This window comes from Mastigoproctus giganteus, chromosome 14 (assembly GCF_048544385.1).
Source record: "Mastigoproctus giganteus isolate SK-2022 chromosome 14, ASM4854438v1, whole genome shotgun sequence".
In the NCBI taxonomy this organism is placed as follows: domain Eukaryota; kingdom Metazoa; phylum Arthropoda; class Arachnida; order Uropygi; family Thelyphonidae; genus Mastigoproctus; species Mastigoproctus giganteus.
In genome coordinates, this window is record NC_143588.1 from 103,905,142 (window position 1) to 103,924,123 (window position 18,982).

At 35.1% G+C, this 18,982-nt stretch overlaps 1 protein-coding gene across 1 annotated transcript in view; it reads left to right on the top strand.

Annotated features, from left to right (window-relative positions):
* HDAC3 (histone deacetylase 3) overlaps positions 1 to 18,982 on the top strand; it is an 84,947-nt gene that overhangs the window by 29,588 nt on the left and 36,377 nt on the right. Inside the window, exons 3-7 of the mRNA XM_090388837.1 lie at positions 281 to 423; positions 5,587 to 5,668; positions 7,621 to 7,677; positions 17,942 to 17,997; positions 18,349 to 18,482. Of these exons, the coding sequence (XP_090244963.1) occupies positions 281 to 423; positions 5,587 to 5,668; positions 7,621 to 7,677; positions 17,942 to 17,997; positions 18,349 to 18,482 (472 nt within the window). The remainder of the gene's footprint in view (positions 1 to 280; positions 424 to 5,586; positions 5,669 to 7,620; positions 7,678 to 17,941; positions 17,998 to 18,348; positions 18,483 to 18,982) is intronic.

Consider the following 18,982-nt stretch of genomic DNA (forward strand, 5'->3'; position numbering starts at 1 on the left):
CATTCTGCTGTCATAAAGAAGTTTGTAGATTTAGAAATTCTCATTTAGAAATGAGATTGCTGATGAGTTAGCATAAGATTGTTTTTTGTTTTGTTAGAATATTTTTACATTAAAATATTTTTACACATTTCTTTAATTATAATTTCTTTGTCATTGTATATATGATGATTATTTTAGATTGTAAGTGTGAAAATTCTCATTTTAAACCACACTTAGAATCAAATGAATTATATTACATAACACACCACCTTAAAATTTTTTATATTTTTATTATTTTCAGATATACCGACCATATCGTGCTAGTGCACATGATATGTGCCGCTTCCATTCTGATGAATATATTGACTTCCTTCAAAGGGTTACACCACAAAATGTTCAAGACTTTACAAAGTACCTTAGTCATTTCAATGTCGGCGATGACTGGTATGTAGAGGATATATATTTATTTTACTCACCATAGGATTTCAGCTCTCCATCATTCATAAATTTACTTCACAGTCATTGAAAAAAGTTATGCATTTTTTCATAAGTGTGTGCAAAATTTTTTCATAATAACTGTGCAAATCACACCCTGTAGACCCCCCCTCCTCAATGTAATGAGAAACGATAATTTATTTACTCCATCTTTGTGTGGTTGAATAACTTTATGCAAAAGCTATTCAACCACTATATTGATCAGATTAATTAAATTATGGCTAATCCTGCAAAACAGTAATTTAGTTACCATTTTTAGTTACAAAACCCACCTCAAACAAAGATATTAGAACTTATAATACTTAGTACCATCTAAGGCTGAGAAGGTGAGAGAAGAGAAGGTATTTATTAGCATTAGACTTGAATTTCTATAGATTAATCTCTCCCATCTCCAACATTGCATATTGTTTAATTAAATTATAATTATTTTGATAGTATTGTATTATTTTCTAGCATGACTTTTCTTAATGTTTGAAGTTTGACTCTATCTGCTAATAACCAGGGCTCACATCTAGTGAGTATGGGCTTGGCTCACCCAGGGTCCTGAGCTGGATATCATCATTCTTCTCTTTCTTGGTGATTCCCTTTTACCTCTCTCTCTCTCTCTCTTGCCTGGTACATCATAAGCCTCGGGCTTCCTTGTACCGTATGCCTAATAATAACTAGTCCCACATTTCTGTCTACCACTTCTCAAAAAAGATAATGATATTCTGATAGGTTCTGTAATTCTGCTTGTACATCTCTTAGTAATTCCTATAAACAAGACCAAACTGGAGCCTTACAACATTGTGGTTCTTTTTGGCTTTTACCTTTCATCTATTTACTTCTTTTTCAAAAATATGACATAGTAGGTGAGAATTTTCTTATCTGCTCTGTGCTAGTTTGTTCCTTTCCCAGAACCATACTTCATTTATTATTTTATTTCATTGCAGATGTATAGTACTACGCCTTTGAACTTGTAATTTCCTGTAAATAAAACCAGATGCTGTGTTAGTGTCAGAGAATATAATCAAGAGTTCCCATTTTGGCATTAGGCACTGAAGGTCTTATTATCAAAACACTGTCTACAAAATAAGTTATCACACCCTGTGGACCCGCCTCCCTCTCCAGTGTAATGAGAAATGATAGTTTGTTTACTCCATCATTGTCATATCTATCTGTGAAGTACTTTGCATGCCAGTTTGGGCATATTTATAATCACTTTCAGAATTTTTTTTCATTTATAATTTGTTTGTATTTCAGACTTACTGTTTGTTATTCTTATTTAATTTCTTATTTACTTTGTATTTAATTTCAATTTTTTTTACTCATCTATGATATTGTGGTTACTTCATTGATGCTTTGTATGTGCCTTTTAGAACATGTCTGTAATGTTCAGTATAGAAAGACTGCTTCAGATATTTAACAATTACTCTATAATTGAAGTCAGGTCAACACAAAATTTTCAGCATATATTTTATTGGGCCCTGGTTATTTCCATCTCTTTTACCATATGGTAAGAGTTTTCTTTTGAAATTATCGTAGACACTATGGTGAAAATCCATGCTCCTAACATTTTTGAGGAAAAAGCTTTTCATACAAGCCAGTTATGTAATCCTCCACATTAAACATGTTGTTAATACTCTAGGTATGAGGTCCAATTCAGATTGCATAGCCTCCTCCACCCATACAGAATTTTTATATATATATATATATATATATATGTGTACACTAAGTGATCACTGAATTATGACCACCCAATCTGTAGTGGACTGTGCCACATAGCTGCCAGTATAAAAAGCTGAACAGCTTCATATATGCTAGAGCAATGGGAATTTGCTTCTTGTTGCGCAAGTCAAAGTGATAAAGTAGCAGTGGTGGGACATAGTAAAGATATCATGGAGTTTCAAAAGGGTATGATTGTTGGGAGCTTGTGTATCAGTTGCTTCCATATTGGAAATGGCAAGTCTTGTCAGTTGCTCACTGCCCGCTGTCCACCTCCTGTCGACAGAACTGTAAAGGATTATGCAAGGTGGATGTTTATAGTGAACAAAGGGTTCAGTGCATTTTATGGGCTCAACAGCAGGTCACTATGTGACAGTTGACATCACAATACAATGTGGGGAATGCAAGAACAATATCCCAAATAATGATGCAGCACACACCGACCGGGCTAGCCAGGTGGGTAAAGTGCCTGCCTCACAACCCAAAGGTCTTGGGTTTGATCCCACTTCGGGCTTGGATCAGAACAAATGCAAAAACTTTGGGAGGTGCATTATGGCCACAGAAGCCAATGCGCCAACAACTAACAAAAAAAAAAAAAAAAAAAAAAAAAAAGCAGCACACACTCAGACATATGGAGTTCCACAGGAGATGACCCAAGAGACACCCCTCCTCACCACTGATCATCATCGATGGCGAATGCTGTGCTATCAACAACTGGAGGATTGGAAATGAGAGTGCTGGTCTGATGAGTCCAAATACAATCAGTCCTTGTATAGCACGATAGTTGTGTTCCTAGAAACCCTCATGCAATGCAAAATCGTGCAATATAAATAATAGGTCCTGTGGGAAAAATAGGGTTAGGTGCTGAACATCCAAGATTGAACACACATTTGTAACCAAAACATTACCAAACACAATAAATAATCGTAATAAAATAATTACGTAATTTATTATGACTTATGTAATAAAATATTGCTAATGTTTTTGCTTCCATTGTAAGCAAACTTGTTCTTTGTTTGATCTTCTATCCAAACAGATGACAGCCATTCCACCTCTTCCAATTCTTTGTCTCTTAATCTAATGGATTTTGTTACACTTTGAGTTGTTCCTGCTATGAAAGTTGTTTTTATTTTCTCTGCATTCTTTCTAGTTTTCGGCGTTGCCTCATTTAGGTCTGTAGCACGTGCAATATCACATGGTCTTTCATTTCACTCAAAGCGTTTCACAATTTCATATTTTTTCTCTATCAACAGAGGCGGACTGGCCATAAGCTTTACTGGGGAAACCCCGGTGGGACGGAGGCCAGAAGACGATGGAGGCTGGTGTGATTTTGGCCCTAAACGCTAGTATAAGGCCACTACAAATTTTCCCGGGTAAGAATTTTTGACCCACTCCGCCTCTGTCTATCAATATTGCTTTTCTTTTTCTCTTTGAATCTGTCGTGTCTTCACCATGATGCTTCCTTTTCACACCTTTTAAGTATTTTACTCATTTTTAGGGAATAAAGCACAATTACAAAATGAGGAGGCACACTTGATACACATAAAACAAAGCTGCGTGTGTGTAGCAACTGAATAAACGGCACCATAAAGGCAGAGACACACTATTAACACTTCACTAGCTCACATTTTACTAAAGCACATTTCTAGAAGTCACTACCATAAAACAATAAAAACAATTTCCAGTTGTGTTTCTGCTAGTGGAATCTGTTATAAATGGATAGTAAACTCGATCTAATTGCATTTACAATAATACCGATAGCCGGAATTGTGTGGGTTTTTATGTTATTATGGTGAAATGTTTCCCCTTCACTGATATAAAAAACATAAATAAATTTTCAGAATCTTCTCTTCATTCCTATCGTGTTGCGTTCAGTTGGGGGTGATTCCGCATTTGACTGCCATTTCTTGTAAACACAAAGGCGAATCATGCGTAAGCGAATTTGGTTCGTGTTATATACAGTATTGTTCCCCTATTTATAAATCGTGTATGATTGACTTCGTGTAGTGTAAACACGTGTTATACGAGGACTGACTGTACACATAATATTTGAAGGAAAAGTCAAATTGGTACCAAAATTTATCATACCCCCAAACTTCCTCCCATTTCCCTCCCACACACAGAAATATTGCTATAAATATGTGAAAGACCAAAAATTGTCAAAAGATTAATTCATTTTGCCTGTAAATCCCCTTTCCCCAGAAATAATGCTACACAAATCCTACTTCAGAGCTACCTTTCATGCGAACAGCATGCAGAAAACAGAGTACAATATAGGAGTGTTGTTGTTATTTGGTTTTTAGGAGCATTAGCAACTAAGGCCATATTGCTCCGGGGATATGCGGTGGTCATTTCCTGACCTTTCCGCATCCTCCATATTTGGTGGTCACAGGTTCAAACCCCAGTCTAATCAAAAAGCGTGTGCTACGCATTGCTGCTCCTGCCGACCTGGCTATGGAGGCGCCATACAGGAGTGCTTAACTGCTGAGATACTTTATAATGGAATGTGCCCTGAAATGTAATGATGCTTACATTACCTAAACTTATTTTTCTTGTTATTACCTACCTAAGTGAATTATATCAATATACTATTTTTGTGTGTGTGAAAAAATGTGTTAATGATGCTATTTTTTTTTTCAGTGTGAATAGTTTACTGAAATTTTTTTTGCATCAATAAAAAAATATGGGACTGTTTATTTATGGAAGTTCCTGTTTAAAAATTAAAAATGGTAATCTTTCTAAAAATTAGGCCATTTTTTTTTTTTTTTATAATACCATTTTTAGAAAGTTAATCTCTCTCCACCCTAGGCTTGTCACAGTTTGGTAAAGGACTGTTGAATTGCAAGAATATTTACTGTGACTAGAGAAGGACATAACATGACAAGTGGCATGGCATTATAGCATTCTATGTTTTAAGTTTGATTTATTGGGTGGTTGAAGATAAAATTACAAAACTCTGTTTATTAACAAAATCGAAGTCAGCCCAAAATGTAAAGTTTTGTTGTATTTTAAAATTCATTTACTCAGGTGTAGCAGTGTTATCCTCTTATCCATTGCTTAAGAACAAAATTTTACAATAAAATTTGAAAGATAGCCAAATTTAAGTTTTGGACTGATTTGGACTTTAAATTGATCTTTTTTAATTTTATTTTTGGCTGCCAATAAATTTAATTCAAAGAAACACTAGCATATGTATATTTATTTCATATATTTAAATATATTTACATTATTTTATCCATTATCATGAAGTTATGGTTATTTTTCTAATCAACCTAATTTATGTTAATACAATGTTTTTAAGACATCCCTTACTCTTTAGGTGCATTTCATAAAGTTCATTTAAAATGTTCTAACTTTTAAAAAAATATTTTTAACATCAAACATTTAGTATTTTATTTTTATTTGCAGTCCTGTGTTTGATGGTCTGTTTGACTTTTGCTCAATGTATACTGGGGCATCCCTTGAAGGTGCTGTTAAGTTAAATAACCAGGTATGTTTTCTATAATTTTATTTAAAATACTATTAATGACCCTTCCAAAAAAAAGTTGTTGAAATACTAAAAGGAGTGTTCTATAATGAGTGAGCAATTCTATGAGTCATGAACAATCATTCTTCCAATGATGATAGCCAAGACTGCCTATCTTGGAAGTCTGAAATGTTGATGGACTTGATGTCAGGTTGTTCTTGAGCATCAGGTGTGCCTATTTTTTGCAGCTGCTTGTTGTTCTGTGGCATCTAAATCTCTTTGTGCTGGAGATATAACCACCTAGGGGTAGAGATATGACCATGGTTATATCTCCACCCATAAGTGTAAGGATCACAAGTGCTATAAATGCCTAATTACTGGAAGTTACCTCCCAGGTACAAACTAACATGTTCATGGAGCAATGTGTTTAGTACCTATACTCTGCATACAGGAAGTCTTTGTGATGCCAGGCATTGTTGAGTGGTAGACGATTCTGTTTTTCGAATAGTATCACCATTTTTGCTTAATGGAGATTTGAAGTGGACAAAACCATGGTTGGACTCCAGAGCAAAGTTCTGACTCACTTATATGTCTACTCCTTTCCCATATCTCTTGTATCTTTATAGTATGAGATGTCCTTTGAAATTATGTAGGCACTATGGTGAAAACCAGTATTTCTTAAATTTTTGAGAGCACAGCTTTTAAATCTGATTTCCAAAGAAGTCACTTACATAAGCCTGCAGACTAAAACTGTTGGTAATGCTCTAGGAGGTATCTGAGTTGGCTGTTGAATAATTTTGTGGTCTCTATTTTTCCAGCTGTGACTGGGAGGAATCAGAGCAGTGTGTTTGTTGGCATGGTGTAATTTTCAAGGGAGTGGAACCTTGACGTGTACAATCCTTTAAAAACTTCTTCATTTTACATATACCAGGGGTAGCCAAGCTTAACTTCTCAATTTGCCCGAGAACTGCAATCCTCAAAGTGTGTGAATTTTATTTATTAAAATTAAGGCAATGAAAATTTACTTTTCAGATTAAATAATTTCCGAATCATGAACAAGAGAAGGAGATTTGCTATTAACTACAGTTAACATGCTTATGAATGAAGTATATCATAATGCGAAAACACAATCATCTGGTTAAAATGACAGAAAAAATACTGGAAATGGGTGAAGGGAACTGGGTTGCATTTTCGTATACAATCTTCATTAAGGAAGGCCTGTTATTTCTCTCTCTCTCACAAAAATTAATTGGAAGCAAATTCAGTTCTATGAACAAAATGTGCATGATGCCATTTACTTTTCAGTGTGAAAGTCTGTTTAAAAAGCAGGGTAGCAGATTTTTTTTTTTTTTTTTCGAAACTAAACCATGCCCTTTCCCCATAGTGAAGCATCACATAAATAAACACATGATAATATATATTATTTTAAGAAAATTTTTGGTATTTTCTTAAGGTAAGGCATGCTTTATATTTTTCCATATAAATAAATGCTAGAAACAGTGCATGAATTTCTTAAAGCTAATTGGTGTTAAAATCATTAGGTATTTGATTGCTTCTTGCAAGTGTTTTAATTTTTTTTCATTTAAATATTTTATGGATGAATTTTTGTAGTGCATTTCTCTGAGAACCACAGTTTGGTCATATACATTGTTTTCTTGTATGTATGTCATAACCAAAGATTCAATTTGTGCTTTCCTTCAGCTCTACAAAAAAATAAAGATATAGTAAAAATAATAATTACATTTTTTTTAATTTTTTTTTTTGCATTTATGTTTATAAAATGCAAAAGCAGTTTCCTAATTTCCAAATTTTAATATAAAAAATGCTACACTTAAAAGAACAGAAACATTTCTGAAAATCAACATCAAATGACATAAAAACATTTAATATATTTAAATTAATTGATAAATTATAAAATATTTTGTAATTTATTTTATTTTATAATTATAAAATATATTGCCATTCTCTCTTCCTAGTGTTGTGATATTGCCATTAACTGGTCTGGTGGGCTGCATCATGCAAAAAAGTTTGAGGTAAGTGGTAGAATAATAGCTTATTGGAATCAAAACTCTGATCAGTGAAACATATTTTAAAATAGTATATATCATAAAAAATGTGTACATTTATGGAATAAAAGGTATCATTGGTTGAGACAGGAGAATGTGCTTAGTTTTAAGAAGTAATACTTGTAATTGAGATCTTACTTAGCACAAATAATAGGATGCATAATTTGTATGTGCATTTCACTCGTTTTATTATAAGGTGGGAAAAGTATGTTACTGATATATACAGATATTGTATTAACTACAAATACCCACTCATCCCCTTCCCCATGATTGTGATTTCATTTTCATAGATAAGTGTATAGTATTAGCAATGGCCACATGGTGCAAGGAAGCCTATGGCTTATGCTGCACCAGCCAAAAAATAAATAATAATAATAATAAGAAGAATAAGATTTTTAAAAAATAATAATTAATAAAATAAAAGGAAATAGACAACCTATGTGTTTCCCTCCTCCCATAGGTAATTATTCAGCTGACCTTTGAATTTCCCCAAACTATCAGCCTCTACTGCCCATGTAGGTTAACTTATTCCCGTAATTTATTAACTCACTGGCTAAAATAAAACTTTCTGCAATCCATTCTAAACATTCCCCCCCCCCCCGTAACTTGAATTTATGGCCCCTAGTTCTAGAATTATATATAACAGTAAAAATTTCATCCACATTCATTGTACTTATCCCTCTCAGAGCCTTAAACACCTCAATCAAATCTTCTGTAAGGTGCCTAGTTTCCAAGCTCTGCAACCCACATATTCGAAGTCTTTCCTCATATGAATGCTCTTTTGCCAATCTCACCAGGCGAGTTGCCCATCTTTTAACCCTTTTAAGAAGCTCAATGTCTTTCTTTAGATGCAGTCTCCTTACTTGAACACAGTATTCTAAGTGTGGTCTAACAATAGTCTTATGTAATGGGATTATGATGTCCTTATCTCTACTAGCAAATGTTCAATAAATCATCGATAGGACACCATGGACCTTCCTTTCAACCTGTCTACAATGCTCGAAGAACTTCATTTCTGATTGTTTGTAACACCCAAGTCCTTTTCCTCCACTACTGGCTTTATTCAACTACACCAAGTGTGTGGCGCCTCTGTAGCCAGTTGGGAAGGAGCAGCAGTGCGTAGCACATGCTTCTTGATTAGACCGGGGTTCGAGCCCATCACCACCAAATACGGAGGATGCGGAAAGGTCAGGGAATGACCACCGCATATCCCGGAGCAATATGGCCTTAGTTGCTAATGCTCATGAAAAAAAAAAAAAACCAAATAACAATAACACCAAGTGTATAAGTTATTTTGGTATTTTGAATAAGTATTTTGGGGTTACTGTTCCCCAGGTGTAATACCTTACGCATAGCTGCCATTTTTCTGACCATTCCTGAAGTCTGTCTAGGTCACTGTGAAGAAGCTCTGTTTGGTGCTAATCATTAACTACTCTACCAATCTTTACATCATTCCAAATTTAGACATTACGCCCTCTACCCCTTCATCGATGTCATTTATGAAAATCAGAAACAACAGCGGTTCTAATACTGATCCTCGGGCAACCCCACTTCTTACCTCAACCCAATCTGAGGAATAACCATTTATCACAGCCTCCTGCCCTGAAGCCATCCTGTTATCCATCTAAAGACTTTCCCTGTGATTCCAACCTGTTCCAGCTTATAAAGTAACTGCTCGTGTATAGTTGCGCCATTCTTTAGTATACATTTGTGACATGAATAATTGCCTTTTTGTGGTACGCTTCAACTATTCTGGAAAATTTTAATTTGGTAGAAATACCTTTGAATGTTTTATGGACAGATTATATATTAGCAATATGGTACAAGGAAGCTCCAGGCTATTGCTACACCAGCCAAAAAAATAAAAACATTAAACTACCTATATGATTCCCTCCTTGTGTGGGTACCTATTCAGCTGAATTTTGAATTTCTCCATGCTGTCAGCCTTAACTACCCAAGGAATTCCAGTAATTAACAACTTGATGTCTAAAAGAAGACTTCCTACAATCCACTGTAGACCTCTTCCCCTGTAATTTGAATATATGGCCCCCTAGGTCTGGAATCATAACTTATTATAGGTAAAAATTTTACTCCCATTTGTTTTACTTCCTCTTGAGCTTTGTAGACCTCAGTGAGATCTCATTTGAGGTGTCTAGGTACCAAGCTCTGTAAAAGCCACATATTCAAAGTCTTCCTATATGGATATCCTTTTGCTAATTTTCAGACATGTTGTGCATCTTTCTTGATCCTTTCAAGAAGCTGTTTTTTTAGGTGTGGTCTCTATACTTGGATAGAGTATTCCAAGTTCAACCTTAAAATTGTCTGGTATAGTGAGATTGTGATCTTGCTGTTTCTTACAAGGAAATGTCACCTATCTGCTCTGCATGGGAAAACTTCACAATCCAGAGGCGTAGCTAGGTTTTTGGTGCCCTTGGCAAATTCGTTACTACACGCCTTTTTTCGATAATTGGTAAAATCATAATAAATAATAATAGGTGCAGTTGAACCTCTGTTTAACGAACTTCTTTTTAGCAAATTTTTTTGAATTCCCCTTGATAATTACATTTAAAATAATTTCCGTAGAACAAAGAAAATTTTTCTTGTAGCGAATGGATAAGGAGAGACTTAATTGGGTATACATTTTTCGCACAGTGGGCCTGCAAGCAATTTAGGCAATAGTGCTTTTACTAAGCACGAATTAAGAGCTAAAAAGATTACCATCTGCAACTTGGTGGTGTAGGCAAAACCTAGCTACACCACTGGGTATTGATATTACTAGCATGTCCACAAAATGTCAAATTATTTTCAGCACAGAACAATACATATTTTAATTTTATTTTCAATATATGGTGCCTTTTGCTTCCATAACCTCATTTGTGACTTGGCTAGTCTGTAATGAAGTCACAAGGGAGGTTAGGCAAGCAAAGGCAGATCACAAGAAATCTTTAGCAAAGGATGCAAAGAGGAACAGCAAAGAACTCTAGAAGGAAGGGGATGAATCTGATTTGTCCACTTGATAACGATGGTTTGAATGTTGATGATTCTGCTCAGGCAGGTAGCTGACAAACTGAATGAGTATTTGGCATCTACATTAACACATGAGGAATTCTGTAAGAAAGTGGAGGCCAGAAGCTTTTCAAACTCCAACAGGGAGTTAAATGTGATTTTGTAATAACTGAGAGCAAAGTGGAGAAGAAATTGAAACTGTTGAAGTTAAATATAGCAAAGGGACCCGGGGTGGATGGGATCTATCCAGTTATATTAAAAGAGGCGACAAAGGAAATAAGCAAACCCATAGCCCTAATTATGAGAGCATCCATGGACTGACAGGAGGTCCCATGAACTGGAGATGTGAAAATATATCATTAATTCTTAGTGCTGCTTGTGCAGTGTCGTAAATTAGTCCACCTTTTTTGAAGATCCTTTTATAATAATTTCTATTTTGTGAAATTGTTTGTGTTGAAATGAATTCTCATAAAATAGAATGTTTGGATTTAGGTGTTTCCAGTCCTTAAATCGATCTGTGCTGCAAAATGGAACACTATTTGAACCAAATACAAATAGGAAGCACGGAAAACAATATATTGCATCTTTGTTTTTTTTTTTCTATAAAATAACCATTTTGTCCGTTTTTTTTTTTTTTTTTCAATAATTTCACATTTGTATTTCCATGAATTATGGAAACATCGGCCATTAGTGACAGGATATACATACTTAACTCATCAGGACTGTGTTGCACTATAAGAGATCCGTTTTTGTGGATATTAAAATTCATTCCATGTGGTTGGATCATTAAAGTCCAGACTTACATATTCCGTATTAATATCATTGCTGCCATCATTTTTTTCTGCCAACTGTTGTTTGCTATTCTCCGTACTTTCTTATTCTTTTAAAATAACTGTTTGGGCTTTTTCTAGGACTTCCATTTCAGTGGCAGCCTCATCATCATCATCATCATTTGTTTCATCCTCATTTGAATTATGTTCATATCCGTTGTCATTTTTAGTGCTTGGCTTAATGTAAGCCAGTTTTGTAAGCTAGAGGAATATATATATATTTTTAATTTCCTATTTATGTAGTCTTTCTATGCGGTAGGTATAGGTATGTTGAGGGTCAGATGGCTCCAGGGATTACTCCCATCTCTGCGTATGTTCTATGTATCAAGTGACAGTACCCTGTCTATGCCAGAGGTTTAAAAAATACTGTATGGGTCGTATGGTATGTAGTTTGTTGTGCCCATTGTTCATCCGGCCTGTTGGCTGCCTGGCCCCTAGTGGGACCTGGCATTACTATACCTAGCGACGGGGACACCAGCTGGGTGTACCAAGAGACTAATTATACTGTGGCAGGTCCTGTCAGGTCCTGTCACTTACTTTCCTAGGATTTCAGTGGCTAGAACCTAAAATAAAGGTTGGAGCGATCGCAGTTGAATTAGATAAAATTGCATTTAGAAAGCGCTGCGTGGAGTTTTACACTGAAAGAACTATTTCTAGAGAGCCTAAAAGGTTGGGCAAAATTTGATGCGATTTAAATTTGGACATGTGAGGCAGTTGCTGTTCAAGAGAAAGTGTTGGGGGGGGGTGAAATAGGAAAAAGAGGGGTCTGATCCCATTTTCAGTGGGGCATGCCCATGCCCCACCAAAGTGAAAATATGCGGTACTGATGTCTGCATTTTGGCTTTTGGTAGCATGTCCAAGGGCATTCCTAGGGTATGTGGCGCCTGGGTGCCAATCACAATTTGGCACTCCTTTAAAATTTTCTCTGGACGACTCACTCCTGGGCATGTCTAAAATTAATTGGGCTTTTGTTGTTTTATTCAAATTACAAATCACAATATTCACGATTACTTGTTTAAACGGAACGAGTACAGAGAAGGGCAATGAGACTGGTGAGTAGAACAAAAGGTTGGTGTTACCAAGAAAGGCTTAAGTTCTGCAAATTACAACTTCTGGAGACTAAGCACCTGCAAGGTGATCTAATTGAGGTGTATAAGGCCTTGAATGGATTGAGCAAGCTCAGTGCTAATGAGATTCTTCCTCTTGCTCAGATTACTCACCTGAGAGGGCATAAATTCAAATTGAGAAAAGACAATTGTAGAATAGATGTGTGGAAATTCGCCTTTAGCTAGCGGGATTGATAGTTGGAACAAACTTCCATCTGTCATTGTGGAAGTTGATAGCTTAAATAGATTCAAGGCAGAACTAGACAAACATTTGAAGTGAATGGATGGTTGAAATGGGAAGGGTGTTTTTTTTTTTTTTTTTTTCGGTAATGCTATATAAGCTTGCTATCTTGTATCATATGCCTTACTAATGCTATACCACAAAAACACTATTATACACACATTGCGTATGATGGAAGGTTGTTCCAGAAAACGGCAGTTAAATGATAATGAACAAGGATAATGAAAAGTTGGTTCTGGGATTTTAAAGCTACACAGTAAACGCATGCCGAACACATGCCACCACCATGTTGGCTGGTGGTGGCATGTGTTCGGACTGTTTTGAAAGAGAGAGTGGGAATTATAGAAGCCAGTTCAGAAGAACAGTGCCCATGGAAATATCTGTAGAAAAGGCATGCAGCAGCAACAGTACATCTATGAGACAGAGAGTGAAGAGACTCTGTTAGAGATGAGTCATTAATTAACCTAATTGCCCTCTTCTAAATGGAATCTAGAAGCCTGAGAGAGGTTTTGGGGGCACCGCCCCAGATGTGGGAACGATATTCCATGGTATGGTGGATTTGCAATTTGTACAGAGTGAACAGCTGTTTGGAAGAAAAGTAAAGCCAAGAGCAAAAGAGAAAACCAAATTTTTTAGATACAGAGGAAGCAATATTTGTAATGTGCTTGTGCCAAGAGAGATTGGAAGTCAGGGTAATCCCCAAAACAGATATATCATCTTGCCTAGAAATCAGAGTATCACCAAAGATAAGCATAGGAGCAGAAGAATCCTTTTTGCGAGATATATAAGGCAGGACTGAGTTTTAGAAGGATTGAAATCAACTAAGTTGTCTTTGCCCCATGAGAATTACCTGGAGATTGGCATTTAAGGAATTGGTAGCAGATATTCAAGAAGTTGAAGCTGATTGAGCAGGGCAAGGTTTCTCAAGCTGGAAAGTGGAATGCAATGTGCTATCATCAGAAAAACTATGGATAGGATTTCCGGTCAATGGAAGAAGGTCATTAATATAGAAGAGGAAAAGAGTGGGGGACAGAACTGAACCTTGTGGAAGGCCAGCATTAGTGGAGAAGACAGAGAGCCATCTACCATCACTCTCATTGAGCGGTCAGAGAGAAAACTGGATAACCAATTACAAAGAAGAGTTGGCAAACAATAACATGGAAGCTTATTTAGAAGACATTTATGCCAAACATGGTTGAAAGCCTTTGAGATATCAAGAGCAACTGCTTGTGTTTCACCAAACTTTGTGGGTGGTGGGGGGTGACAAAATCGCAAGCGTGGATGTTTCTCGCTAATCCTTGTTCAGTATGTGTTATGCGCTTGTCATGGAAGGTTTGGTCATTTGCTTTTAATTTACTGTATATGCTTATAAATTGAATAAATTTATCAATTTATAAATTGATATGCTTACAAAAGTGATAAATCTACCATTTTGCAGTGTAAAACAGACTTTTTCTAGTGTGTTAATGGAAGAAAGTGACTTTATTGTGGACAAGTTCTTTCTAACCCGTACAAAAATATGGCTACGAATAACAAGGGAAATGTGAAAAGATCAAAAAAGGTGATGACATTAGCGAATAAAATTGAGTTATTAGATAAAATTTCTAATGGTGAAAGTGTCTCCTCAGTGGCAAAACATTATAAAATCAATGAGTCAACGTTACGATCAGTCGAGAAATCGGAAGAAAAATCCGCTGTAGTGTCCGTGAAAACGCGTTAATTGCTTCAAAAATTTGCTCCGTAACTCGTGATGTTAAATTAGAAAAAATGGAAAAGGCTTTAAATCTGTGGATAGAAGACCAAACTCAAAATAAAATTCCGTTAATTTCACTCATCATTCGTGAAAAGGCAAAACTCCTTTATCAACACTTTAGCGAAACTGGTGATAGTACTGGCGGGATAAGTTTTTTTTAGCTAGCAAAGGCACTGCTTTGAAACATTTGTTTGAAATTTCTAATAAATATTACATTTAATATTAAATTGTTTCTTATTTTCATTTTAATGCCATATGCTTGCATTTCACTATGTACTGTCTATGTACATAGTCATATTATGAAGGTACATATAATACATACATAGACAAAATTTTAGACTAGTTTTTCTTATATATTTCATACTTTGGAACGGAACCCCTTTATTACTATGGGAGCCATAGCTCAGTATTCGCATTTTTGGTATTCGCGGTATTTCTCAGGAGCGTAACCCCCGCGAATAGCAGGGGTTTACTGTACTTGTATAATCATTTTATTCTTTATATAGAGGCACTAAATAAATATCAATTATAGATCACCACAAAATTAAAAAGATACCTACAATGGATTCTGTGCACCTTTTTATAATGAAATAAATATGTAAATTTCAAAAAAAAAAAAAAAAAGTTTAAGTAATTTAAACCCAAATTACATGGCATCCCTGGAATGTTGTTGCAGCACCCTGGTTGAAAACCACTGCAGTAACCTCTTATGCAGGACTGATTCAAATAAAGTGTCAAAATTGTTTCCTACATCCAGTTTATGAGTGACTGCCAAATAGCTAACCAGGTTGGTTAAACATGATTTTCCTTTTGCAAAACCTTGTGCTTTCTTTTAGAATTCAATTTCTATCTAAATGACTGTATTATACTCTTGATCATTGCCTTGATTTCCCATACTGCTGAAGTCCATGACTGGTTGGATAGTTACTTCACCCTTAGAACCTCTTTATATACTGGCAATCTGTTGGCGCTTCTTCATTCCAAAGGAATCTCTCCTGAATCCATTGATGCCATTGTAATTAATCTTAATAGTTCACTGTGTTGTCTTACTGCCACTCTCAGTACTGGGTATATGGCATGAACTGAGAGCCTTACTTGCCTTTAGGCTCCAACATTTTTCTAATAGGCAATCTGCTGTGTTAAACTGGCTAACTTATTATTCATTCATCTCATTGTGCTATAATTTTTTAATGGTATACATGTATGTATTCATGATTTCTGTGACTTGTTTTAAAAATTATTCTATAATTCTAATGTATTTTCTGCTTGTGTGCTTCCTCCGTAGTTGATAGAGGCCATCTATCACCCTAAGCTATCCATCTCATTTCTTTGCCTTTGACAACTGCTAACTCTGCTGGCATCCAACTTCGCGATTACTCACTGCTGTTGGTTCCTGTACTTGTAAGCCCCATTGTGTTACATGGTTCGTGGATGAAGATCAGGTCAAGAATAAGGTTTCCCTTAGTACTTTCCCTAATATGTCGATACAGATAATCATCTAGTTGATATAAAAATCTTGTTTCTCATGGTAAATTCACCTCCCACTTGCTCCAGTCAATAAGGAGCATATTGAAATAACCCATAATAAGACATTCACACTTGCTTGCTCATTCCATTTGTATGTAGAGGCTCTCATCAGCATCTTCATAAGCTTCTAGTCTGTAGATTACTCCCACTTTCGTTATACCTTTTCTTCACACTGCAGGTAGCATGCTTAACTTGTGAATCTGTGAAAAGTTTTGTCCCATTCAGGTTGCATTTCTTAAGTATGATCCCCCTTCTATCCTTCCTATCATCCTTTCTGGGTGACATTGTGTTTCCATTAGCCCTATTATATCAGCATTAGTTGTCCTAACCAGGAGACTGAATTCATTTATTTTATTGCTAACACTTATGATACTGTAGACGAGCTTCCCATGCTGTCCTCAGCAGTGTTTCACATTGACAATATCAGCTTTTTTTGGCAACAACAGCTGAACTCTGCAGGTGTGTTCAAGTGTTGCTTTGACCTGAATCATCAGATAAATGCATATGTGTTACCTTTGGCCCTCCCTAATTAGCAGTTTCCTTGAACCCCTTTTTTATTTGCAGGTATACATTTTGAAGAATACAAATGGGTTATTATTAGTATTCTAGAAGTCTATTAGTCTAGTGCACTTGAAAATGAAACTTAGTGGAACCTTTGTGTGGTGTGATAGTAATAGCAATAGAGGCATGTGATGGAAGAAAGCAAGCGTATAAGCTTATGTAGCATCAGTCAAAAATGTAGAGTGATTCACTCAAAATGAGAGTCACTGGTTAATCTAATCTTTATTTGTAAATATTAATGCAACGGTTTCTTAGTGGCACTATTCCCTTAACTTTGCAATTCATGGATTTGCCGTTTGTGGATACTTTCACAAATGTAATCTATGAGTGGGATGTAGCCTTGCAGCACCTGAAACCATTGTTATAGTCTATGGGAAAGGTGAAATGATGTTGTGTCGCTATGCTAAATAGTTCATATAAATTTTGAATCTGCTGAGATGCATTAGAATAAGTAATAATAATTTAGATAAAGGTTTTATGAAATTAGCCATTATGAAATATGATAAGCAGACATTGGGTCAAATGTATGACATCTTTAATTTTTTGGGCATTCATTTGAAAGTGCACAGTATCGACTGAATGAATGATATTTCCAATGCAGGAAAAGCATCAAGGTGATGATTGAGAGCAGCCTAATGACCTCAGGACATTGGATTCATTTACAGTAAATGCAAACTCATGCTTTAATTTGAACAGGATGACATCATTATTTGGAGATGGAAAATAACTGTGGATTATTAAACAATATCAAGCTGAAGGGGAAATGTTTTATTATTTGGATTAAATGTGGGGTTAATGCTGGTCACCCCTCCCATTCACCCAATAAAAAAGTGTGGCAAGACTCAGCTGTTGCAAATGGTAGAAATGCATTTTTTATAAGGATCGTCCACCAGTTTTGAAAGCTCATTCATAAAAAAATAAGAGATAAACACTTTCACATGCTGACATCTCATCTTTTGACATTTTGAAATAAACAATTTCAAATAAAAAGGAATCAATCAATTATATAAACTGGTAGGTTGCCATTTTAATTTGGGTAATCATTGATCTGTTATTTTATATCAAAATATAGTTTGATCACTTTTCATGGTTCACCTCATATAATTAGTCAGTCTGATAATAAATTTTAAAATAGTCTTTAATGCATAATTTAAATAAAAATGTGTATATTATTTTGCTGTTAATGTGAATATTTTGGTATTTTTAGGCATCGGGTTTTTGTTATGTAAATGACATCGTGATAGCAGTCCTAGAGCTTCTCAAGTAAGTTTCTATTAAACTTATTATTAAATTACTATTTCTAAATTGATATAGAATTTGTGTGATTTGTAATTAAAAACAAATCACATAAATTGTTTGTTTGATTGTTTTTTACTTAATTTTAAAAGTATATTTTATTATTAATCAACGAATTATTAAAAATAATTTGTTGACTAATTGCATATTATTGGAGCAGCTTGATTATGGTTTTTTTTTTTTTGGTTTTTTTTTATTCTCCCTCTCCCACTTACCACAGAACTGGCATAAAATTTTTATTAAAGCCAAAAATGTCCAACTATTATTATAGGATAGTTAAATTTTATCTTGAAAAGTGCAATCCTGTCTTTTTTACAGATACCATCCAAGAGTCTTATATGTTGACATTGATATCCACCATGGAGATGGTGTACAAGAAGCTTTTTATTTAACAGACAGAGTAATGACTGTGTCATTCCACAAATATGGGAATTATTTTTTCCCAGGAACAGGTCAGTTGAAGTATCTTTATTGTATAATATTACATTTATTATATATTTATCATAAGATACAGGAATACCTCACATAGCACGGTTAATTCGTGCCAAAAAAAATACCGCGCTATGTGAAACCACGCTGATCGAGGTATTATTAGTATGTATTTTAATGTAATGCATTCCGACAATTTGATTATATGGGTCAAGTTGCAAAAATATATAGGTGTTTGTTTACTATAAATTGATGCACACAAAGTTCTTGCAAAAAAGGAAACTAAAATGATAAAAATGAAAAATACTAGTAAGTACAGTAGAAATGATTTTTATTGCAGTATGTACATAACACAAGAATATAAGTGAAGTATGTACTGTATTTTTATTTTGAAAAGTAACTGATCAGCTTAGTTTGCACAGTTTTCTTCTTTTTATGTGCATACATCTCTATAACATCGAATGTCATTTTGCAACGCCTGCCTTACTTTCATATCTGGTTCGATGTTTGGATCTAGAAGAAC